Below are 25554 nucleotides of genomic sequence, written 5' to 3' on the forward strand. Positions count from 1 at the left end.
AGAACTGCTTACATCATGAACAAGAAACAAAAGAGAAGAAAAGAAAGGGATGGGGGTTCCACTATCCCCTTAAGAGAGCATGCCCCAGTGACTATCAGGGCCCACCTTTTAAAAAGTCCACCAGCCTCCCAGTAGTACCACCCTAGGACACTAGTCTAACATATGGGCCTTTGAAGGACATTCAAGATCCAAACCATGGCAGATGATACTTAATTCTAGATTTAAATAATTATTTTTATGAGATTGTGTGTGTGTGTGTGTGTGTGTGTGTGTGTGTAGGGGATTGAACTCAGGGGCACTTAACCACTGGAGCACACACTTTTTTGTATTTTATTTAGAGACAGGGTCTCGCTGAGTTGCTTAGTGCCTCACCAAGTTGCTGAGGCTGGCTTTGAACTCACAATCCTTCTGTCCTAGCCTCCCATGTTGCTAGGATTACAGGCATGTGCCACCACACCCGGCTATTTTTATGATAACTTTTAAGAAAATAATTGGTTAGTCTTCTCAATATGTACTTCTCATGAGAGTTTTAATTAATATACACTGCTTATCAGGATTTTTAATTTACTGAAAATATTTTAAAACTAATAACATTTGTCATTTTTTCCTTTTTTTGTATGTAGAGCTTAGATTCAACTCCAACCATGTTAGAATTAACAGATGAAATACTGTTTCATAACATAATATTCCACACTTCCAGAGTGTTTAGTGGAATCATCCAGTTGCTTGTTTCTCCTGGTTTTCAAATAAGGAGTTATTTCTCTTTTGTTCATCCCCTCATTTCAGAAAAAATGAAGATGAATAAACTACGTCTTTCTGACATAAACCGGAAAAACGTTTTTGGAGAGAACTTATTGTATAAGGCTGCTCTGCACAATGATGCTGATCTCATACATCTTTGTATTAAAAAAGGTGCAAATGTTAATCAGCCAAGTTATGCTGGTAAGTTAGGGTTACCTCCTCTAGTTTTCCTGATAGTGGTTTGTAGGTTTAGCAGAATCACTGCCATGAAAGTATAGCAGAGTGGGCCTAAGGCAAGTCCTAAAGCTTTCTTGTAATTTTCTTGCTTAAGAAGCTCTTTGCCATTATCTTCAGGGAAGAGGGTAAGGTGAGGAGGGTGAATGGCAGAAAAAGAGCATTATATTTCTTCAAAGATTGTGGCAGGTGTCCATCTACAGTGCCATTATACAGAAAGAAGGATGGTCCCTGAGTCTGGTTTTGCGTGGTCATTGTCACTATGGGCTCAACTTTGGAGGAGAAATGTGGTCAAAAGCAGGAAGAAACTGAAGGTACCCTTATCTGGGGGTTAAAGGGAGATTTGTGACAAAATGGTAGATATACAGCAGGAGTAATGATGACCAGGGAGATGGAGAGAATAGAATATAGAAGTAAAGAGGTTCGGATAGGTCGTTCAGAAAACAGCAGTCTTTCTGTAAGGCTGGGTGTCTGGTGTAGTCTTCCTTGTGGGGAGAAAGAATATCATGTGTTCTTCTGGAGATGAGTGAGTAAAGATACTTAGGTACTTAACAAACTGAATAGCACTGGGCCAGTCTGAATGGTGCTTTGGGTATACAAGAATACTTTAAAATATTTAACTTTTTTTCATATTTTTCCACAACAGAGTTGAGAGAGAGAATTTGATTTGTCCCTCAGATTTATTGAATCCACTATATAATACAGGGTGCTTTCATGGTGATGTTATATTGTCTCATATAGTCAAAATATTTTTAAAGAAACAATCTAAAATTAGTATTTTTAAGGGCAAGCACAAAACATTATTAAGATGTCAAATATAAACAAATGTCATTTCTTTTTTGTGTAACAGGTTGGACAGCACTTCATGAAGCTAGTTTAAGAGGATTTCATCGCACAGCAAGTGAACTATTAAAAAGTGGAGCAGATGTAAATATCAAAGGAATGAACCAGATCACTCCTCTACATGATGCTGTGATAAATGGACATTATAAGGTACTTGAATGATTTTGTTTGCAGAGTAAATATTGTGTTCTGCAAATGTTAAATATCTCTGGGCCCATGCAACAGAAAAACACAGGGAATTTCAATTTTGGTTCATTCTGCTAATGAACATTTAGGATTTATAATAAAATTTTACTGTTCAATGTGTTTTTAAAAAAATTTTTTTAGTTGTAGATGGACACAATATCTTTATTCTTACTTATTTATTTTTATGTGGTGCTGAGGACCAAACCCAGGGCCTCACACATGCAAGGTAAGCATTCTACCACTCTCAATGGGATTTTTGTGCTTAATATGGTAGATGTCATTTTACATTTTACATTTTTTTTTGCCTTTGAAGGAGGGGTGGGGTCTTACTGTGCTGCCCAGGTTCATCTCAAACTCCTGGGCTCAGTTGAGGGAACCACATCCCCTGCCTCAGCCTTGGGAGTAGCTAGGAATATATGCATGTGCCACCAAGCCCAGCTGGTAGATGCTATTTTACATATTATTTTTATGAATATACAGAACATTTTATATTTACACATAGTTAATTTTTTCAGCTTTTACTCCTTTAAAACTCTTTTCATATGGTGCTTTATGTTCTTTTAAAGAATATATTCTTCTTGTAGAATGTTACACAATGATATCCAGCTCTGATTGGAAGTGTATAGCCTCATAGAGTCTGTGCCATTTTCAGAATCAGCATAGTACACAGTAACCTCCCAGGGCTAATCATCAGTAAATACATTCCTGTGTGATTGTACCACTGGTTAAAATATCAAAATACTATAATTCCATATCAGTTAGTTAGTAGTACCTACAATAAATGTAACATTAAGTAAAATTATGAATTCCATTATACATGGTTTATTTCAGAAACCACATATGCTCTGAGCTTCCTACATTTCTTTTTGTAGTACTGTGAATTGAACCCAGGAGTACCCTGCTACTGAACTATATCCCAAGCCCCTTTTTAAAATTTCTTTTAATTAGTTATACATGACAGTAGAATGCATTTATGCATTTTGATATATCATGCAAAGATGGGGTATAATTTTTCATTTTTCTGAGGGTACATGTTATAGAATCACACTGGTCATGCAGTCATATATGTACATAAGGTAATAAATTCTACTATCTTTCTTATCCCCATATCCCCTCCTTTCCTCTCCCTTCACTCCTCTCTACCTAAACTAAGGTAACTCAGTTCTTCCCTAGCACCCACCCCCTTATTGGGAATTAGCATCCACATATTAGAGAAAACATTCGTCCTTTGTTTTTTTAGGATTGGCTTATTTTGCTTAGCGTGATATTCTCCAGCACCATCAATTTACTGGCAAATGTCATAATTCCATTCTTATTTTTTGGGGGGTGAGGTGTACCAGGGGTTGAACTAAAGGACACTCAACCACTGAGCCATATCACCAGCCCTATTTTGTACTTTATTTAGAGATAGGGTCTCACTGAGTTGCTTAGTGCCTCACTTTCGCTGAGGCTGGATTGATCTCGTGATCCTCCTGTCTCAGCCTCCTGAGCCACTGGGATTACAGACATAAGGTTCCATGCCTGGTTCATTCTTCTTTAAAGCTGAGTAATATTCCACTATACACACACACACACACACACACCACATTTTCTTATCCATTTATCTATTGAAGGAAACCTAGGTTGGTTCCACAGTTTAATTATTGTGAATTGTGCTGTTATAAACATTGGTGTGGCTGTGTTACTGTGGTATGCTGATTTTAAGTCCTTTGGGTATAAACCAAGGAGTGGGATAGCTGGGTCAAATGGTGGTTCTATTCCAAGTTTCTGAGGACTCTTCATACTGCTTTCCATAGTGGTGGCACCAGTTTGTAGTCCCACCAGCAATGTATGAGTATACCTTTTTCTCCACATCCTTGCTATTGTTGCCTGTATTCTTTTTTAAATATATATATTTTTAGTTGTTGATATACCTTTATTTTATTTATTTATATGCGGTGCTGAGAGTCAAACCCAGTGCCTCACACATGCCAGGCAAGTACGCTACCACTGAGCCCCAGCCCCAGCCCATATTCTTTTTTTTTTAACTTTATTTTACTTATTTATTTTTTTATGTGGTGCTGAGGATCGAACCCAGTGCCTCACCCATGCTAGGCAAGTGCTCTGTATTCTTGCTGATTGACATTCTGACTGGAGTGAGATGAAATCTTAGAGTAGTTATGATTTGCATTTCTCTAATTATTAGAGAAATTGAACATTTTTTCATGTTTGTTGATTGATTGCATATCATCTTCTGAGAAGTATCTGTTCAGCTCCTTAGCCCATTTATTGATTGGGTTGTTTGTTTTTTTGGTGTTAAGTTTTTGAGTTCTTAATATATCTCTATCTGACATGTGTGGCAAAGATTTGCTCCCAAAATGTAGTCTCTCTCTTCACCTCATTGGTTCTTTCTTTTCCTGAGAAGAACCTTTTTAGTTCGAATCCATCCCATTTATTGATTCTTGATTTTGTTTCTTGTGCTTTAGAAGTCTTGTTAAGGAACTTGGAGCCTAATCTGATGTGATGAAGATTTGGGCCTACTTTTTCCTCTGTTAGAATGAGTTTAGAAAGGTCCCCTCCTTCCATTTCATGGAATATTTTGAGGAGTATTGATGTTAATTCTTCTTTGGCAGTCTTGTAGAACTTGGCTGAGAATCCATCTGGTATGGGCTTTTCTTGATTAGTAGGCTTTTGATGGCATTTTCTGTTTCATTACTTGGAAATTGATCTGTTTAAATCTTGTATGACTTCCTCATTCAGTTTGGGTAGATCATATGTCTCTAGAAAAATTTCATTGGAGTAAAAATTTTTTCAAAATAGTTTCTGTACTTCAGACATGTCCACTGTGATATTTCCTTCTTCATTTTGTATTTTAGTAATTTGAGTTTTCTCTCTTTTTCTCTTCATTAGTATGATGAGGGGTTTATCTATCAATTTTTTCAAAGAACCAACTTTTTTGTTTTGTCAGTTTTTTCAGTTGTTTCAATTTCATTGATTTCAGCGCTGATATTAATTATTTCCTGTCTTCTACTGCTTTAGGTGTTGATTTGTTCTTTTTCTAGGACTTTGAGATGTAGTGTTAGGTCATTTATTTGTTGGCTTTTTATTCTTTTAATGAATGCACTCAATGCAATAAACTTTCTTCTTAGTACTGCCTTCATAGTGTCCCAGAGATTTTGATATGTTGTATTAGTGTTCTTATTTACCTCTAAGAATTTTCTTTTATTTCATTCTTAATTTCTTCTACTATTCATTCATCATTCAATTATGTATTATTTAGTCTGCATTTGTTACAGTAGCTTCTATTTTTTATTTTATCATTTATTTCTAATTTCATTCCATTGTGATTTGATAGAATTCATGGTATTGTCACCATTTTTTTGTATTTACTAAGATTTGCTTTGTGGCATGTGATATGGTCTGTTTTAGAGAAGAGCCACGTGCTGCTGAGAAGAAAGTATATTTGCTTGTTGATGGATGAAAATTTCTATATATGCCTGTTCAAAGTCTAAATTATTAATTGTATTATTCAGTTCTATAGTTTTTATTTAGTTTTTGTTTGAACAATCTTCTCCAGCCCTTTTAAAAAATATTTTGAGGCAGGGTCTGATTATGTTGCCCAGGCTATCTCCAATTTCAATCCTCCTGCCTCCGTTTCCTGAGCACGCATCAACATACCTGGCCCCACATATTTTGGGGGGGATGAGTATAGAGACTATATTACAGGGCTGAGCTGAGGTATTTGGTGAAGTTTTGGTTGTTGTTGGTATTTTGGTTTAGTTTGTTTTTTTCTGGTTTAGGGGATCCAATCTGAGGGCCTTATGCATGCTATGCAAGTGCTTTACACTGAGCTACACCCTAAGCCTCTGAAGATATCTTTGTTGGGTGGAAAAACAGGTTTATCAACTGGGCTCAGCAAGATCTATTCTAATTATTTCCAGAAGAAATACCTAATATAGGTAAACGTGGGGAAAGCTTCTGGAAGCCAGGAACATAGATAGGGCATATTTCTTCAAAGTATTTAATTACTTCAGGAGCCTTTAGGCATTTTTGTTTATTTTGATAATGTTTTGACTGGTGGTGGATGGGGTCATCTCTATTCATTTTGTAGAGGGCTGAAGGGAGAGAATTCTGCCTAGAACCCAATTTTAATGGCCTGAAAAACTTGCAAGCTTGGACAAACAATAATATACCAGTCTTTCTATCCTTTATCTTTTCACAGCTGGTCTCCAGCAGAGAAACCTCATGTCAAAGCACGTCTTTCCTTTCCCCCGTAGTTTATCTGCTCCCTCACTTACCAGGGCTGAACTTGGGGAATATAAATCTGAACATTTTACTTTTTCTTCTTTTCTTCACCTTTCTTCCTTTGTCCTACTTGGAAACTACTCCACTCTACTTTTCTTCATAGGCCAGCACTTTCTGTCTCCTATCTGACTTTTGTGGATATGTACCCTTCTCTGGTTCCCTTAATGAAGTAAAATAGACCAGAGACACAGAACTCCATTTTCAGAATCCAGTACCTCTACTTACCTCACTCCTTCTTGCCAATCCTAGTCTCTGATATGCTCCTGGCACCATGGCAGGAGAAAAGAAAATGATAAGATAGGAGTAAAAATTTAGAGAAAGATGAGAATTCAAAGCTGAAACCCAGTGGGTAAGGTGAAGTCACAGTCCCCCCCCACCCAACTTCACTCTCTATTTAATTTGGGGTATCCAACAAGTTACCTCACCCCAGTCAAAGAGAAGTGAACAAAACTACAGGTCTGTTCTGGACTGAATTAGCAACCAGCCTTGGGAACCAAAATAGGATAGGACATGGTTTTGGAGGATGCAGGATGGATGGTGGAAGCATAAGATGAGGATCTAGACCTACCTTAGGAATCTCATAGGTGAGGCAAAGATGGAAAAAAGGCCTGGGCCCTGGGTATTGAATTGATCAAATGCTTTAGGTGTTAGGACTAAAGATATATGACAGGAAAGCCCTGGGAACATGATGCTGTTCCCAGCACCCAGCTGCTTTAAACATTCTACTTAGTTTAAGGAATGTCTAATATATTATTTTATAGGCACTGATCTTGATATTGGAGAGATACTAAAAGATTGATAACCTATGCTCTAAAAAAGTGAAAAAGCACTAAGAAATCTGCATATTTTATGATTCCACTTCTTTGAAATATCCTTAGTACTCAAATATGTAGAGACAGAATATTAGAGATGGAAGGTAGAAGGTGGAAAATAGGAAGTGACAGCTAATGGTTAAAGGGTTTGTTTTAGATGGAATTGAAAATGTTCCAAAATTAGATTGTGATTATGGTTGTATGACCCTCTTAATATACTAAAATATAATGTATTATATTCTTTTTTGTAATATTTATTTTTAATTTTAGGTGGACACAATATCTTTATTTTATTTTTATGTGGTGCTGAGAATCGAACCCAGTGCCTCACACATGCTAGGCGAGCACGTCACCACTTGAGCCACATCCCCAGCCCCTGGATTATATTCTTAAATAGGTGTATTATGTAGAATGTGAATTATATATCTTAATGAAACTGTTAAAAATAAATAATTTTTTGTGGAAAAAGTTAGAATTTTTGAATTACAGATGACCAGCTCAGTGTGGTTCCTTAGAAAAATCCACAACAAATTGTTAAATATATGGTTAAGAGACATAGGCAAGAATGTGGTAATCTTTGGGAATCTGTAGGCATCATTAAGAACAAGTCATGTGCCGGGTGTGGTGGCGCATGCCTGTGATCCCAGTGGCTGGGGAGGCTGAGGCAGGAGGATCACAAGTTCACAGCCAACCTCAGCAAATTAGTAAAGCTTTAAGCAACTCATCGAGACCCTGTCTCTAAATAAAATATTTAAAAGTGCTTGGGATATGACTCAGTGGTTAAGTCATATTGAACCCACCCCTGGGTTCAATCCCTGGTACCAAAAAAAAAAGAACAACAAGTCATGCCAGACATAATCTTGATTCCTTTTATTAAGCTTACTTTCTTAATAGGTGAAGGAAATGGCATTGATATAAGATATCAAGATTTTAACAAAGCTTTTATTGATGAAGGGTTTTATGGTATGTGTGTGTGTGAGATGTTGAATTGGAGGTTTGTTAGCATTGTTCTTAGGATTAACATATATTGAAAAAATATCCTATAAATGGGATGATTATTCATTCTGTGTGCATGTGAACTCTCATATAAAGATTGATTACATATCTTATTCTGTAAAGAGTGAAAACCATCTCTGGAACATGAACTGTATTTTGGAGTATTTTTTAGAAATCTCAGATATCATACCATTTTTACCCATAAATACTTGAACCTGTATCTCTGACAGATAAGAACATATTTTATACCTACAATATAATCTCACCAAATAAAATTGTTTCTTAATACCATTTTATATCTGTCCATATTCAAATTTCTCAGTATTTTCTTAATATTTATTTTTTAGTTGTATGCTATATACAATATCTTTATTTTTATGTGGTCTGAGGATCAAACCAGCACCCAGCACCCAGGGACTCACACGCACTAAGTGAGCGCTTTACCACTGGAGCTACAACCCTAGCCCCAAATTTCCCAGTATTTTAAATCCACTGAGGTCCATACATTATGTGTATTCATTATGACTCTAAATATGTTTTAATTTATAATAGTCCTTTCTCTGTTTTATATAGGTTTTTATTGCTGTTTTATGTCTTTTATTTGTTGAAGAAACTGGGTTATTTGTCACATAGAATTTTGTAAATTCTTTGACCAATTTTATCTTTGTAATGTTGCTTAGCTTCTTTTGCGCCATATTTTCTGTAAATGGTTGTGTTTAAATGAAAAATCTACTTAGAGAATTTTTAGAAAGAAAAATAAATCATGAGTTCATCCTAGTATTTCTGTTTCATACTTATTAGTGTAGATCTATACTTAATTTTGGTTTTATACTTGCATTGCTTTTTTCTTATTGCTGACCATTTGTTTCTTAATACATTATTTCTTTATCATATAATATACTTACATTATTACTGTTAACATCCCAGGCATTAACAGTGAAACTACTAATGATTTTTTTGGAGGGGGGATGATTCTTTTTATTCTTTGGTTATATCCCATTAGGAATAAGAAGTCAAAATCCTTTTTTGTCAAGTACTTGAAACTATTTATTTCCTGTACTACTTGGCTTCTTATAGAAGGAAGTCAGTAGATTCTAAAGTAAGGAAAACACTTGATTAGGTAGCATGATTAAAGGTGAAACCCTATATGAGGAGCCTGATTCCTATTTCTGGGAGTGTGGACTGAAGTTTCAATGCATTGCTATTAAATTTTGGAATGATTTGTTAGGTAGCAATAGTCAACTAACATAGAACCTTTCTAGATTCAAAATAGGGGTGAAAAACTCAATCATTTATTTACTGCTTTGGTGAGAAATGATTTTTTTTAAATCAGAGTGTATATAAACAAACTTCAGAATTGCTAGTACCAGGTACTGGGCATGTAGCTCATTATGTAGCACGTTAGTACTTGCCTAGCATGCACCAGGCCCTGGGTTCAATCCCCAGAGGGAGTTGGTATATGTAGGTATTTGGCAAAATAGACTATATGTTACCTGAAACAGAGACAGCTAAGTAAATAAAATTAGTCCTTCCTTGGGATTACTAACCTGGATTTCCAGAAGAATAAGACCTTTCCCCTTCCTTGATCTTAAGTCACTCTTACATTGCATGGCTTATTATTTGACATAAAACATCAAGAGTTTTAACTCCATGGCCCTTTTGGCTATCTCCCTTTAGAATTATTTTCCAGAAAGAAAAAAATGCATTCTACCTTTGCTGAAAAAAATAAGAAGATCCATACATGAAATCCTTTTATCTTTTTGTGTGTGGCTTTATATGAATTATAAATGTAATTATATCTACTATCACTTTCTGTTTCTTTATCTAACATTGAATTCCCATTGTAAAGTTATTTGAAAAGCAAAATTACTAAATTGCCGAGACTTAGTAATTTTAAAAGGATTTGGCTCATATTGTTCCTGTATGTGGTGTGGCATTTTTCTCTCCTAGAGACGTTACAACTTTTCTAACTAGACTGTGTTCTCTGTTGCAACTCAAATCTTATACTTTCAGAGTAGTAATTTTTATACCACTTTAAAGATATGGACCTCTTGACCATAAAAAGTCTTGAGTTGATGACAGCAGTAGGAGTGAATTCAAGGTAAATATTGGCAACACTTGGGGTTAGCCAAAGTTTCCAGTGCCAGAATCTTCAGTAAATCACATTGATTTTCTAAAGAAGTGTTTGTGGTTTTCATTTATAAGAACTGTTAAACATGCTATTTTTGCCATCATTTTCATCACCTACAGTACATGTGTGCATCTGATGATACCTTTATTTCAAATAAGATAAATGTTGTCTTTGTTTAGGCTGAACAGAAAGAAACTTCTCTTTTTACTTTGGACTGATACTGTGCAACCTTACCTCCCTTCATAAGAGCTTAGCTGTTTTCCTTTAAGGCAAAAGATAAAGTGAGAAACATGTCAAATATTATGTATAGATCACATATCTTAAGCCATGCCATCCTAACTTCCAGTTTACAGGAAACACAGAAAAGCTGAATGTATCAAGAAAGCATATTCAGAATGCAGGACGTTCTACAAGAAAAATTGGATAGGACTCTATAAAAAGTGAATACTTATAGGGGAAAAAAGATGGGATGATACTATGTGACCCATAATTGGATACTGATTTCCCCATAACAGCTATATCATGTTTTGAGGCATGAATTGGGAAAATATGCCCCATTCAGAAATATGAATATGTAAAGATATTGTATGATACTATGTAAATATATTAATAGCCTAAACTGTGTAATATTATGGTTATGTAAGAATATGTTCTTAGAAGGAACATATTTAAGAATTTAGACATATGATATTATTGGATTTACAACTTTTTTCAAATAGCTGAGTATTTTTTGTTTATACATGTATATACTCAAATATATAACTACATGTACATAGATGTATGCATATGTCTGAGGGGAGAAAAACATGTTAATTGTTGATTCCAGGTGAAGGATATATAAATGTTCATTGTATTGTTCTTTTCAGTTTTTTGTATGTTTGAAAATGTTTAAGGTGAAGATTTGGAAAAATATGGAGAAACAAACTATTTTAACTCATTTTTTATAACATAATTTACATACCATAAAATTTACCCATACGAGGTATATAAAATTCTGTTGTTTGGGGTATATTCACAGTATTGTGTAACCAGCAACATAGTCAAATTTAGAACATTTTTATTATTCCAAAAACAAAATCCCTACTCATTAGCTGACACTCCCAAGTGTCTACCCCTAGTCCCACATACATACTCTTCCATCCCTAAGAAACTGCTAATCTACTTCTAATAATTAGACTGAGGTTTTAGGTTTAGGGGAGGAAGGCTACAGAGCTAAAATGCCATTTTCAACAATCATATCAAGGTGCCTACTCTCAACATGACTATTTTTCAAATTGACACATAGTGGATATTTACTGAATGCTCATTATTGTAATTTAGATATGAGGTATCCCCCAAAACTCATGTGAGATAATGCAAAAAAAAAATTAAGAGTGAAATGATTGGATTATTAGAACCTTAACCTAATCAGTGCATTAATCTACTGATAGGAATTAAGTGGATGGTAATTGTAGGCAGGCAGGATGTGGCTGGAAAACGTGGGTCATTAGGAGTATGCCTTTGGGGTATATATTTTGTCCATGGTGAAGGGGGTGCATGCGCATGTACACTCCCACCCCTGCTTCCTGGTGCTATGTCCTGAGCTACGTTCCTCCGCCACATTCTTACATTCTTCTGCCATGATGTTCTGTCTTACCTCAGGCTCCCAGGAATGGAGTCAGCCATCTATGGATGGAGAACCTCTGAAACCATGAGCCCTAAATAAACTTTTCCTCCTCTGAAATTGTCCTTTTCAGGTCTTTGGATCACAGCTTTGAAAAAGCTGACTAAAACAGAAATTGGTCATTGCTGTGACTAACCTGACCATGTGGTTTAGAAGCTTTTGGAGCTTTTCAGAATTTGTGGGAAGAATTTTGAGTTATTAGAGATGCAAGCTAGAAAAGCTTTAGATTGTTACAGGTAGAGCTTAATGAGATTCTGCTGGGAGCCCAAAAGACCAGAATGCTGATAGAACTGTGGACAGTAAAGAGTGGGCTTGTGAGGTTTCAGAAGAGAAAAAAGACTCTTTTGGAAGTTGGACTCTTTCGGAAGTTTGTGTTATGTTCTGGCTAAGAAGTTGTTTATGTTTTGCCCATTTCCTGAGTCTTTTTTTGTGAGGCTGAATTTAAAGGTGGTATACTAATTAACTGGTGGAAGAAATTTTTAGTCAGCATAGCATCAGACAATGGCATTGATATTACTGGCAGCATTTAATTACGTTTATTATGAAAATTAAGAGCAGAAAGATTTGAAAAACTTACAGTTTGGCCAGAAAACTGCAAGTAAAACTGGGCTAAGAAAGGTATGGTTATTAAAGATGGTAAAGCCACTAAAGAAACACTAAATACTTTACCCAGAAACAATAGGAAAGAAGGATTGAGATCATCTCCAGAATTGGCAGGACCACACCTATCTCAGGCTCAAGGGTGTTAAAGTAAAAATTCCTTTGAAAAGAGGTCAGTGGGGCACCCTACTTGCTCAGGGGGACCTGGGAAATTGTTTCACGATGCTCAGTGACCCAGGCGTTGAGAGGCTGCTGCAATAGGAGTTCATCAACACTTGGCTACTGTTTGAGGTGGTGGCAGACCTTGGCGTAAACTATGTGGTGCTGGTTCTGTGGGAATACAGGACGCTGGAGTTAGGAGGTCATGAAGGCTTCCACCAAGATTTCAAAGGAAGGCCTGGGAGGACACACAAAGTATAGCAGGCTAGGAGTTCCTAAAGGTAGCCCCTTAGAGAACGATGAGTGGATATGTGAGAAGGAAGCTGAAATTGTAGTGGAGAAAACTGATCTTTCAAGGAAAATTGCAAGAATCAATAGAAACAGGCCACGAGAGAGGCCATGTGGGGTGCAACCATCAAAGCCATAGGGGCAGAATTATATATACCCTTTGGAGAGAACATTATGATGTCCTGTTTCCTAGGTGTGGATACGGAATTAGAGAACTTGTTTGCCCAGCTGGATTTTGGTCTTGTTTTGGTCCTATTCCTTTTTTTTTGTACCCCTATTTCTCCTTTTTGGAATGGAAATGTTTACTCTGTGCCTTTATATGTTGGATATATGTAACTTGCTTTTGATTTTTATAGGGACTCATGCTGAGAGTTTGTCTTGTGTCTCAGAGGAGACTTTGGAATTGGATTTTGAACAATCCTGTAACTGTTTATGGGGACTCTTGGAAATGGAATATATGTATTTTGCATTGTGAGACAGAGATGAGTTTGGGAAGACCATGAGTGGAATGTTATGGTTTAGATATGAGATGTCCCCCAAAAGCTCATGTGTTAAACACAAGAAAGTTTCAAGGTGAAATGACTGGGTTAAGAGACCCTTAACCTTATCAGTGCATTAATCCACTGATAGGGATTAACTGAGTGGTAACTGTAGGCAGGTAGGGTGTAGCTGGAGGAGGTGGGTCATTGGGGTGTACCTTTGGGATAGGGAGCGCTTTTGCACTCTCTCTCCTTCCTGGTGCCATATTCTGAACTGCTTTCCTCCAACACACTCTTTCACCGTGATGTTCTGCCTTACCTTTTGCTCCAAAGACTGGAGTCAGCCATCTGTGGACTGAGACCTCTGAAACTATGAGCCCTAAATAAACTTTTTCTCCTCTAAAATTATTCTTTTCAGGTCTTTGAACACAATAATGAAAAATATGACTAAAATACTTACTTAAGAAAAATATTTTACCTGAGTTCAGGGGGTATTACATTTTTTAGAATCACTGGGATTTTATATTCAGATTCCTTCAAAGAAATGAACAAAATATTCTTTTTATTTTACATAACTGCAGACCAATAAGCTTGTTTAGTAGCTAATTACTAGTCTAAGATTAAAAATATGATATGGTGGACTTTAATATATTCCAATTAACTCAAAGAAAAAAGGTGAAACTTGAGACATTTTAATTAAGAATCTGATGTTCACATTTTTAGTTATGAGACTTATTTAAAACACAGTCAGATACAATAATATATAATCATATCTGCTAGACGCTCTTAGTAGATCATTAATTTTATGTAGTCTTTAAAAATAAAAGTAAGTTATTTTAGAAAATCAAGAAAATATAGCAAAGCTACCACCCAGCACACATTTGGATAGCACTATTGAGAGCTGCAGCCGAAATGGCCCCAGCAAACTTCCAGCTGATTGGCTCCTCTGTGGTGACGCTCATTGGGCTGTTTCCCTGCCCTTTCAGACCACGGGGCTGCTCATTGGGGGACTCTTTTTGCTCAGCTCACGCGACCCAGCCAGTCTGCCTCAAGAGCTGGAAAATTGAAAATTACCTAGGAGTTCCAGTAGAGTGCTTGCCGGAAGTGTCGGTGGTGGCAGTTGAGCTCTCTGGGAATTCCTAGAGAGCTCCTGTGGTGCGTTGTGCGCTAAAAATAAAGTTCGTTCCTGCTTGACAAGTGGCTGGTGAATTGTGCTCAGCCAGGCTGCGGCATTTGGTGGCCCGTATGGGGAACGACTGAGGGTAAGGCATAAGGTAAACTGCTCGCCCCTGAGGGCAGGGCGAGAGGATGGGTAGCCATTTTAAGATTCTTCTTTTATTTTGTTTCCCCTTTGTTTTAAGTTGCCTGTCCCTGGAGATGGGTGAGACGGAAGAAAAACCGCTCACATCTGAGGAAAAACTATTTGCGTCTGAGGAACAGATAGGGAGAAAGGACGGATGGACATTTCAGGAGGATAGAAAGACTGATATAATGAATTTTTGTTCCATTTTTGTTTCATTTTGTCTCGGTTTTCTTTTTTTTTATCTTAGTGAAGGGTATCTTCGTCACGGAAATATGGAATTAAAAATTAGTAAGAACCGAACTGAAAGGGCGTTAAGTAAAGTGCTAGAGGAAGGAGGCATCTCAGTAAAATCAAGAACAGTTAGGGCATACGTTAAGACAATACAAAGGTGTAGCCCATGGTTCATTAAAGAGGGGTTGTTAAATATATCACAATAGAACCATCATGGTGAAGATTTTAAAAAGATACAAAAGAAAAGCCCAGGAACTCTGCCAGTTGGCACATTACCATTATGGACGTTGGTACAATCTTGTTTGCTTAGTCTAGGAGAAGACATCTTACATCAAGTAAAAGAGGAAGTCTCTCGAGTTAGTCAGACAAAGGAAAAAGGTCTAGAGGAGGAAGGGCTATCAGGGGAGAAGTTACAACCGGAGGCTGCTACTAACACCTTTCTATCACCAGAGGGCGTAATTGTCCAACAGCTCCACCTATGGAGACAACATATGCTGGGAGGCCCCCAACCCCCGTAGTTGATAGATGGGATCCTGAGACAGGACCTCAAAGATTAGCATGCCCTGTATTTGAGCAGGCAGGAGGGCAGCAAATTCACCATGCTTTAGATTTCAAAACAGTGAAGCAGCTAAAAGAGGCTGTAACAACCTGTGGTCCTCAAGCACCCTTCACTGTAAGCATGGTTGAATCCATTACCAACTTGAACATGACGCCAGCAGATTGGACTAGTATGTGTAAAGCTATGCTAAATGGAGGACAATACCTGTTATGGAAGGTTGCCAATGAGGAATTTTGCATGGAGACGGCTAGGCGAAATGCAGCAGCCGGTTATCCTCAGAGAAATCTAGATATGTTGTTAGGAAAGGGACCTTATGAGGGTCAGCAACAACAAATTGCATATGATCCTGCCATATACTCACAAATTGCTGCAGATGCAGTTAGGGCATGGAAGACTTTACAAGGACATGGAGGTTTACAAGGTCAATTATCTAAGGTAATACAAGGAGCTAGTGAAACTTACACTGAATTTGTAGATAGGCTTATTCAAACAGCTACCAGAGTTTTTGGGGATACAGAACAAGCAATCCCATTAATTAAACAGCTAGCCTATGAACAAGCAAACAGATGGTGCAAGGAGGCCATTAGACCATGGAAACATGGAGATTTAAACACATATANTTGGAGGAGGGTTTAACAAAACTAGGTATCAAAGGGGTAGAATACCGGGTATTTGCCCACGATGCCTTAGAGGGAGACATTAGGCTAATGAATGCCGTTCTCAAACCACCATAGAGGGTACTCCGTTATCAAAAAACAGACAAGGACCAGGTGTTTATCCACAATATCATGGAGAAAGGCATCAGGCTCCATTGCCAAAAAACGGACAGGGGGGCCCAATGCTCCGGGGCCCATGACCACAAATATACGGGGCACTGGAGGAACCTAGCAACACCATCAGGGTAGTGCCCAGGACACATTATCCATTAGATCCCTCACTAGACAAACCAGAGGGAGCGCAGGATTGGACATCTGCACCTCCGCCAGAGCAGTTCTAACTCAGAGATGGGAGTTCAAATCATTCCCACAGGGGTAAAAGGGCCTCTTCCCCAAGGAACAGTAGGCTTATTATTGGGACACAGTTCTTCTACTCTAAAAGGATTTATGATAAGTCCTGGGGTAATTGATCCCACTTATGAAGGTGAAATAAAAATTATAGCCAGTTCTCCAAGGGGTATATCAGTAATTTCACCAGGAAATAGAATAGCACCCAGCACACATTTGGATAGCACAAAACAGGAAAACTTCAGACCTGGGAATCGGGATGTCCTAAAGAATTTTTCTAAGGCAACCTCTTTGAGATGAACTATCTCCATTGGTTTGTTGCCCAGCATTTTTTTTTCACTGAAGTTGCTATTACACAAGATTTCAACAGTAGCTTGATCTTTGTCTTGATCTCAGTTATTTTTGGCTCCACTATGTTGGAATTATTTGCAATAACTGCTGAAAGCAGCTCTGTCAAGTCCCCTCTTTGATTTACACCCCAGAACTTGACTGAAAATAGTACAGTGACTTCATTAAGTATTATAAAAAAACTCATGCCAGGAAACCTTGAGAAGCTACAATAGAAAGATACCAAGGCTGTTTAGGAGGATGAAATGAGAATATCTGTCTACCAGTGGGTCAGTTAAACATGTCCTTTGCTGGAACAAGCAAGTGACTGAGCTTCACCATTTGGAGTGTGCTTCTTGCAGAGGTTTTTTTTTTTTTTTTTCTTTTGACTCATCCCACAAAGCACCATGCCTTGGGGTTATTGGACTTGGTACTTCATTTAAGCCACACAGAGAGATGAATACCATTGCTATATTCCCATGAAGGAAAATATTAAATTGAAACCTACCCCATCGCCAGTGTTTCTCAGAATAAAAGGAGCTTGTTAAGTGAAACCATTGTAAAGTATTATCTCCTCTACCCTGCTTTTCTGCCAGAATATTAACTAAGCAACATTCATACCCTTTTCAGGATTTTATATTAGAGTCCACAGACTTAATTGAAACCATACAGAGAGATGGTAAACTTGAAAACATTTTTCAGGGGCTTGGCATTATTGAACAGAGGATCATAATAGTGTGGGTTACAGTTGAGGGAGCTGTGCTGGTGTTATGGTTTGGTTGTGAAGTGTTCCCCAAAAGCTTATGTGTGAGACAATGCAAGAAAGTTTAGAGGAGAAATGATTGGGTTATGAGAGCCTTAACCCAATCAGCAAATTAATCCCCTGATGGGATTAACTGAGTGGTAACTGAAGGCAGGTGGGATGTGGCTGGAGGAGGTGGGCATTGGGGGCATGCCTTTGGTGCATATATTTTGTATCTGGAGAGTGGAGCCTCTCTCTGCTGTGTGATCATCATGTAAGCCACTTCCCTGTGCCATACTCTTCCTCCATGATGTTTTGCCTAACCTGGAGCCTGGAGAAATGGAGCCTGTTGTCTATGGATGGAGACTTCCAAAACTGTGAGCCCCCCATATAAACCTTTTCTCCTCTATGGTTATTCTAGTCAGGTGTTTTAGTCAAAGCAGCAAAGAAGCTGACTTAACAGCCGGTAAGAGGGGTCTCAAAAGCAAGAGACCATGCAAGAAAGTCCCAAATATCTTGATCTGTTTATATTTCCTCCTGTGTTAGAATTTTTAAAAATAGAATCTTAAACCAGAAAGGGAATCTTTAGAATAATTTCCTTGGTGTTTTCTTTTCCTTTTTTTTTTTTTTTAATAAAATGCCCAAGATCTAGAGAAGTACAGCAACTAGGTATGAGACTCCAGGTCACACAACTGGGTTGTGGCTGAAACATGATTATTTCCACATGACTACTGATGCTGACAAAGATCACTTGGCTGAGGTAGGGTTTGTCATTTTTCCATAGTAAGGTTATTCCTCCACCATTTATATAACTAACCACTTTGCAAGGAAATCTTGAATATAGTCCACACTTAAGAAGTGGGGAAGTTAATCTTCACTGTCTTGAGGTTGAATAAAGAAGTGTGTTTATATTCTTTTGTTTTTCATATACCCACATAATTAATTTTATTGGTGTGCTTTGTTTTTTCATAAGGGTTTGAATTATTGTCTCTCATCACTTGCTGTTTGCCCAATTACCTTTAATATTCTTTTAAGCCAATAAATTCTCTCAACTTTTGTTTACCTGAGAATGTCTATTTTGCCTTCGTTTTTTTAAAGGACAGTTTTGGTAGATAGAAGATTCTCGGATGACAGTTGCTTTTCTTTTTCTCCCTCCTCCTTTTTTTTTTTTAAGCATTTTGACTCACTAACTCCATTCTTTCGGGCCTCCATTTCTTCTTTGCTAATAAGTTAGGTGTTAATTCTACTTGAATTCCAATCTAAGTGATGTTATTTTTTCTCTTGCTACTTTAAGGATTACTTTTGAATTTTAAGATTTTTAACTATTTATTTATGCATATGCTTTGGAGTTTATCATATTTAGAGTTTGATGAACTCCTAGAATGTGTAAATTCATGGTTGGCATAAAGTTTTCAGCCTTTATTTCCTTAAATATTTTTTCCTGTGCATTTTGCTCTCTTCTCTTCTTCAGAAACTCCTACTATATGTATGTAGATATGGTTTATGGTGTCCTACATTTCTTCAATGCTCTGTTCACTTTTATAAAGTTTTCTTTCTGTTATTCGGATTGTATAATCTTTATTAATTGTTTTTCCAGTTCGACTGTGGTCCCTCTGAAACTCAAACCTACTTTTAAGGCTCTCTGGTGAATTTTTCATTTTGGTTATAATTTTCAACTCTAGAATTTCAATTTGTTTCTTTGTTTACAATTTCTGTCTCTCTGTTAATATTCTCTATTTGATGAATCATTGTCATCATCTCTTTCTTCAAATCTGTACAAATGGTTTCCTTAATGGTTTGAATATATTCAATAGATGTTTTGGAGTACTTTCCCACAAATATAGGCCCTCTCAGAGCAGATTCTATTGATGCTTTTTAATGATGTATATAGACCACACTTTACTGTGTCTGCATGTATCTCTCTTCCTCCCTCTCGCCCCCGCCCGCCCCTCTCAATCTGGACAATTTAGATAAAGTATTGTAGCAACTCTGTGTGCTCATTTCTCCCAACATATACCCAAACAGGGCTGTTATTTGTTTGCTTTTTGTTTAGTGATTTGGTCTCACTCAAAATTGTTTTCTTATTTTTAATCTTTAACTTGGCTTCTTTGGGAACACCTTCATTCAGGACCATTTAGTGTTCAATTACTGATTTGTCAGAGGTTATGTTTAAGGTTACTAAACTAGGAAAGTTTTCACTTTTTAAAAAAAAATAAATTTTATTTATTCTGATTAGTTATATATAACAGCAGAATGCAGTTCAATTCATATTACACAAATACAGCACAATTTTTCATGTCTCTGGTTGAACACAAAGTAGAGTCATACCATTTTTGTTTTCATACATGTACTTAGGTAATGATGTCTGTCTCATTCCACTGTCTTTCCTACCTCCATGCTCCCTCTCTTCCCTACCCTCCCTTTGCCCTATCTAAAGTTCTTCTATTCCTCCCATGCTCCTCCCACCAGTCCCCATTATGAGTCAGCATTCTTATATCAGAGAAGACCTTCGGCATTTGGTTTTTAGGGACTGGCTTACTTTACTTAGCATTATATTCTCCAACTCTATCCATTTACCTGGTTGCCATGACTTTATTCTCTTTTAATGCTGAGTATTATTCCATTGTGTATATACCACATTTTCTTTATCCATTCATCTATTGAAGGGTATCTAGGTTGTATCCAAAATTTAGCTATTGTGAATTGTGCTTCTATAAACATTGATGTAGCTGTGTCCCTATAGTATGCTGTTTTGAAGTCCTTGGGATATAGACTGAGGAGTGGGATAGCTGGGTCAAATGGTAGTTCCATTCCAAGTTTTCTTTTTTGTTTTTTTATTGGTTGTTCAAAACATTACAATGCTCTTGACATATCATATTTCATACATTTGATTCAAGTGGGTTCTAAGGAATCTCCATACTGCTTTCCAGATTGGTTATACCAGCAATGTATGAGTGTACCTTTTTCTCCCTATCCTTGCCAACACTTATTGTTGTTTGTATTCTTAATAGCTGCCATTCTGACTAGAGTGAGATGAAATCTTAGAGTAGTTTTGATTTGCATTTCTCTAATTGCTAGAGATGTTGAACATTTTTTCATGTATTTGTTGATTGATTGTCTTTCATCTTCTGAGAAGTGTCTCTTCAGTTCCTTGGCCCATTTATTGAATGGATTATTTGTTTTTGTGTGTGTGTTAAGATTTTTGAGCTCTTTATATACCCTAGAGATTAGTGCTCTATCTGATGTGTGTGTGGTAAAAATTTGCTTCCAATCTGTAGGCTCTCTGTTCATTTCACTGATTGTTTCTTTTTCTGAGAAGAAGCTTTTTAGTTTGAATCCATTCCTTTTATTGATTCTTGATTTTAATTCTTAAACTATAGGAGTCTTATTAAGGAAGTCGGGGCCTAATCTGACATGATGGAGATTTAGGCCTACTTTTCCTTCTATAGACACAGTGTCTCTGGTTTAAATCCTAGGTCCTTGAATCCACTTTGAGTTGAGTTTTGTGCTTGGTGAGAGAGAGGGGCTTAATTTCATTTGGTTGAATATGGGTTTCCAGTTTTCCCAGCACCATTTGTTGAAGAGGCTATCTTTTCTCCAGTATATCTTTTTGGTGCCTTTGTCTAATATAAGATAAATGTATTTATGTGGGTTAAACTCTGTGTCTTCTATTCTGTACCACTGGTCTAGAGGTCTATTTTGGTGCCAATGTCATGCCATTTTTGTTACTATAGCCCTGTAGTATAGTTTAAGGTCTGGTATAGTGATACCACCTGCTTCACTCTTCTTGCTAAGGATTGCTTTAGCTATTCTGGGTCCTTAGTTTTCTAGATGAATTTCATGACTGCTTTTTCCATTTCTATGAGGAACATCATTGGGATTTTGATTGGAATTGCATTAAATCTGTATAGTGCTTTTGATAGTATGGCCATTATGACAGTATTAATTCTGCCAATCCAAGAACAAGGGAGATCTTTCCATCTTCTAAGGTCTTCTTTAATTTCTTTCTTTAGCGTTCTGTAGTTTTCATTGTAGAGGACCTTCACCTCTTTTGTTAAGTTGATTCACTGATATATAGATTCACTGATATGTAGAAATGCTTTTGATTTATGGGTGTTGATTTTATATCCTGATACCTTGCCGAATTCATTCACTAGTTGTAGAAGTTTTCTCGTGGAATTTTTTGGGTCTTCTATGTATAGAACCATATCACTGGCAAATAGTGCTAATTTGAGTTCTTCTTCTCCTATCTGTATCCCTTTAATTTTTTTTGTCTAATTGCTCTGGCAAGAGTTTCAAGAACTATGTTAAATAGAAGTGGTCAAAGAGGGCATCCCTGTCTTGTTCCAGTTTTTAGAGGGAATGCTTTCAATTTTTCTCCATTTAGAATGATGTTGACATGGGGCTTAGCATAGATAGCTTTTACAATGTTGAGATAAATACCTGTTATCACTAGTTTTTCTAGTGTTTTGAACATGAAAGGATGCTATATTTTATCAAATGCTTTTTCTGCATTTAATGAGATGGTCATGTGATTCTTATCTTTAAGTCTACTGATGTGATGAATTATATTTATTGATTTCTGTATGTTGAACCAACCAACCTTGTATCCCTGGGGTGAACCCCACTTGATTGTGGTGCACTATCTTTTGTATATATTTTTGTATGCAATTTGCCAGATTTTTATGAGAATTTTTGCATATATGTTCATTAGAGATATTAGTGTGAGGTTTCCTTTCTTTGGTGTGTTTTTGCATGGTTTTGGAATCAGGGTGATATTGGCCTCATAGGATGAGTTTGGAAGTGTTCCCTCCTTTTCTGTTTCATGAAATAATTTGAGGAGTATTGGTATAGTTATTCTTTGAAGGTCTTGTAGAACTCAGCTGTGTATCCATCCGATCCTGGGCTTTTCTTGGTTGGTAGGCTTCTGATGGCATCTTCTATTTCATTGTTTGAAATTGATCTATTTAAATTGTGTATATCATCCTGGTTCAGTTTGGACAGATCATGTGCCTCTAGAAATTTACTGATGCCTTCAGTATTTTCTATTTTATTGGAGTACAAATTTTCAAAATAATATCTAATTATCTTCTGTATTTCGGTGGTGTGTGTCGTGATATACCTTTTTCATCATGGATGTTAGTAATTTGAGTTTTCTCTCTCCTCTTCAGTAGCATGGCTAAAGTTTTATCAATTTTATTTATTTTTTCAAAGAACCAACTTTTTGTTTTGTCAGTTTTTTTCAATTGTTTCTTTTGTTTTGATTTCATCTCTAATTTTAATTATTTTCTGTCTTCTACTGCTTTTGGTGTTGTTTTATTCTTCTTTTTCTAGGGCTTTGAGATGCAATATTAGGTCATTTATTTGTTGATGTTTTTCTTCTTTTAAGGAATGAACTTCATGCAATGAACTTTCCTCTTAGTACTGCCTTCATAGTGTCCCAGAGATTTTGATGTTGTATTAGTGTTCTCATTTACCTCTAAGAATTTTTAAATTTCTTCTTTGATATATTTTGCAACCCACTGTTCATTCAATAGCATATTATTTAGTCTCCAGGTGTTGAGTAGCTTCTGTTTTTTATTTTATCATTGGTTTCTAATTTCATTCCATTATGATCTGATAGAATGTAGGGTAGTATCTCTGCTTATTCTATTTGCTAAGTGTTGCTTTGTGGAATACTATGTGGTCTATTTTAGAGAAGGATCCATGTGCTGCTGAGAAGAAAGTGTATTCACTCATTGATGATGAAATATTCTCTGTATGTCAGTTGAGTCTAAGTCATCGATTGTTTTATTGAGTTCTATCATTTCTTTGTTCAGCTTTTGTTTGGAAGATCTATCCAGTGGTGAAAGAGGTGTTTTAAAGTCACCCAGAATTTTGTGTTGTAAGTCTATTTGACTCTTGAACTTGACAAGAGTTTGTTTGATGAATGTAGATGCTCCATTGTTTGGCACATATATATTTATAATTGTTATGTCTTGTTGATATATGGTTCCCTTGGGCAGTATAAAATGTCCTTCTTTATCCCTTTTGATCACCTTTGTCTTGAAATCTACTTTATTTGATATGAGGATAGAAACTCCGGTGCTGGGTTTCTGTTCTCACGACTAAAAGGCTCAGGGGTTACTCCAGTTAAACTGGGCTAATTGGGCTGCATGAAATAACCACACAAGAGACACAAATACCTTTTTCTTTGGGGTCGCTGTGACGGCCCCTCTGACCTTAAAGGTCCGCAGGAAGAGAGAGAGCGAGAGCACGCACTGACCCCTTTTATTGAGGAGAAGCTATTCAAATGAGGCAAGGGGTCAGATTTCAGGGGGCTGAGTCTGTCTTCATGATGTCCACTGTCAGCAGGTTGACTGACACCTGGGTAGGCCACACCCAGGAGCACAGTAAGAGAAGAGGACACACACAAGGTACTTCCATGGAAGATTCTATCCTAAACAGGGCAAGGGGTTTTATTACAAAGGAACAGGTGAGCATAGCTTCACCCATGGAGCTATAGCAAGACCCACCCATGCACGAGACACTGACCCTCGAACCCAAGAAGGGTGGGGAAAGCTCTGCCTCTTTTCTGCGACTGAGCGCCTCAGCACCCAGCCGGGGAGTGTGACTCAGTCACGTGTAAGGTTGGTCTCCCACACTCCTGCTTGCTTCCGAAGTCCATTTGAGTGGTGTGTTTTTTCCCAACCTTTCACCTTTAGTCTATGGATGTCTTCTCCTATGAGATGAGTCTCTTGGAGGCAGCATATTGTTGGGTCTTTTTTTTTTTTTTTAATTCAATCTGCCAGTCTATTTCTTTTTTTTTAATATTTATTTTTTAGTTGTAGTTAGACACAGTACCTCTATTTATTTATTTTTATGTGGTGCTGAGGATTGAACCCAGGGCCTCACATGTACTAGGTAGGTGTGGCTCTCTACCACTAGCCATTCTTGTTTATTTTTGGTATTTAACCGACTTGGTTTCTCCTTTGATTAGCTTTTCCTTTAGTGTAATACCTCCCTTTGCTGATTTTCATTGTTGTTTTTCATTTCCTCCTCATGGAATATTTTGCTGAGGACGTTCCATAGTGCAGGCTTTCTAGTTGTAAATTCTTTTAACTTTTATCATGGAAGGTTTTTATTTCATCATCAAATCTAAAGCTTAATTTTACTGGATATAAGATTCTTGGTTGACATCTATTTTTTTAAGAGCTTGATATACATTGTCCAGGATCTTCTAGCTTTCAGGATCTGGGTTGAAAAATCTGCAGATATTCTAATTGGTTTCCTCCTATATGTAATCTGATTTCTTTCTCTCATGGGTTTTAAGGTGTTTTCCTTATTCTGTATGCTAGGCATTTTTATTATAATGTGCCTTGGTGTGCATCTGTTGTGATTTTGTATCTTTGGTGTCCTGTTAGGCTCTTGTATTTGTTTTTCCAATTTATTCTTCAAGTTTGGAAATTTTCTGATATTATTTCATTGAATAAATTGCTCATTCCTTTGGTTTGGAACTCTATGCCTTCCTCTATCCCAATAACTCTTAAATTTGGTATTTTTATGTTATCCCATATTTCTTGAATGTTCTGCTCATGGTTTCTTACCATCTTTACTGTCTGACCTAAATTCTTTATGAGATTATATATTTTGTCTTCATTGTCTTCGGTCCTGTCTTCCAAGTGGTCTAATCTGTTGGTGTTGCTTTCTAGTGAGCTTTTAATTTGGTTTATTGTTTCTTTCATTTCAAGGATTTCTGTTCATTTTTTTTCAGAACCTCCATTTCCTTATTGAAGTAATGTTTTGCTTTCTGTATTTGCTTGTGTAGCTCTTTATCAAAATGATCTTTTGTTGCCTGTACTTGTTCTCTTATACCATCCTTTAATTCACAGAACATTTTAATTATGTACATCCTGAACTCCTTCTCTCTCATTTCTTCTATTGTGCTAGCCATGGATTATAATAATGTTGTATCTTGATTTGGGGGGGGGCA

The 25554-nt window shown here is 36.9% G+C and overlaps 1 protein-coding gene across 1 annotated transcript in view; it reads left to right on the forward strand.

Annotated features, from left to right (window-relative positions):
* Positions 1-25554, forward strand: part of Ankrd31 (ankyrin repeat domain 31) — a 176679-nt gene that overhangs the window by 63651 nt on the left and 87474 nt on the right. The window contains exons 10-11 of the mRNA XM_048800131.1: positions 787-942; positions 1826-1968. Of these exons, the coding sequence (XP_048656088.1) occupies positions 787-942; positions 1826-1968 (299 nt within the window). The remainder of the gene's footprint in view (positions 1-786; positions 943-1825; positions 1969-25554) is intronic.

The sequence above is a fragment of the Marmota marmota genome, unplaced genomic scaffold (assembly GCF_001458135.2).
Source record: "Marmota marmota marmota unplaced genomic scaffold, marMar, whole genome shotgun sequence".
In the NCBI taxonomy this organism is placed as follows: domain Eukaryota; kingdom Metazoa; phylum Chordata; class Mammalia; order Rodentia; family Sciuridae; genus Marmota; species Marmota marmota.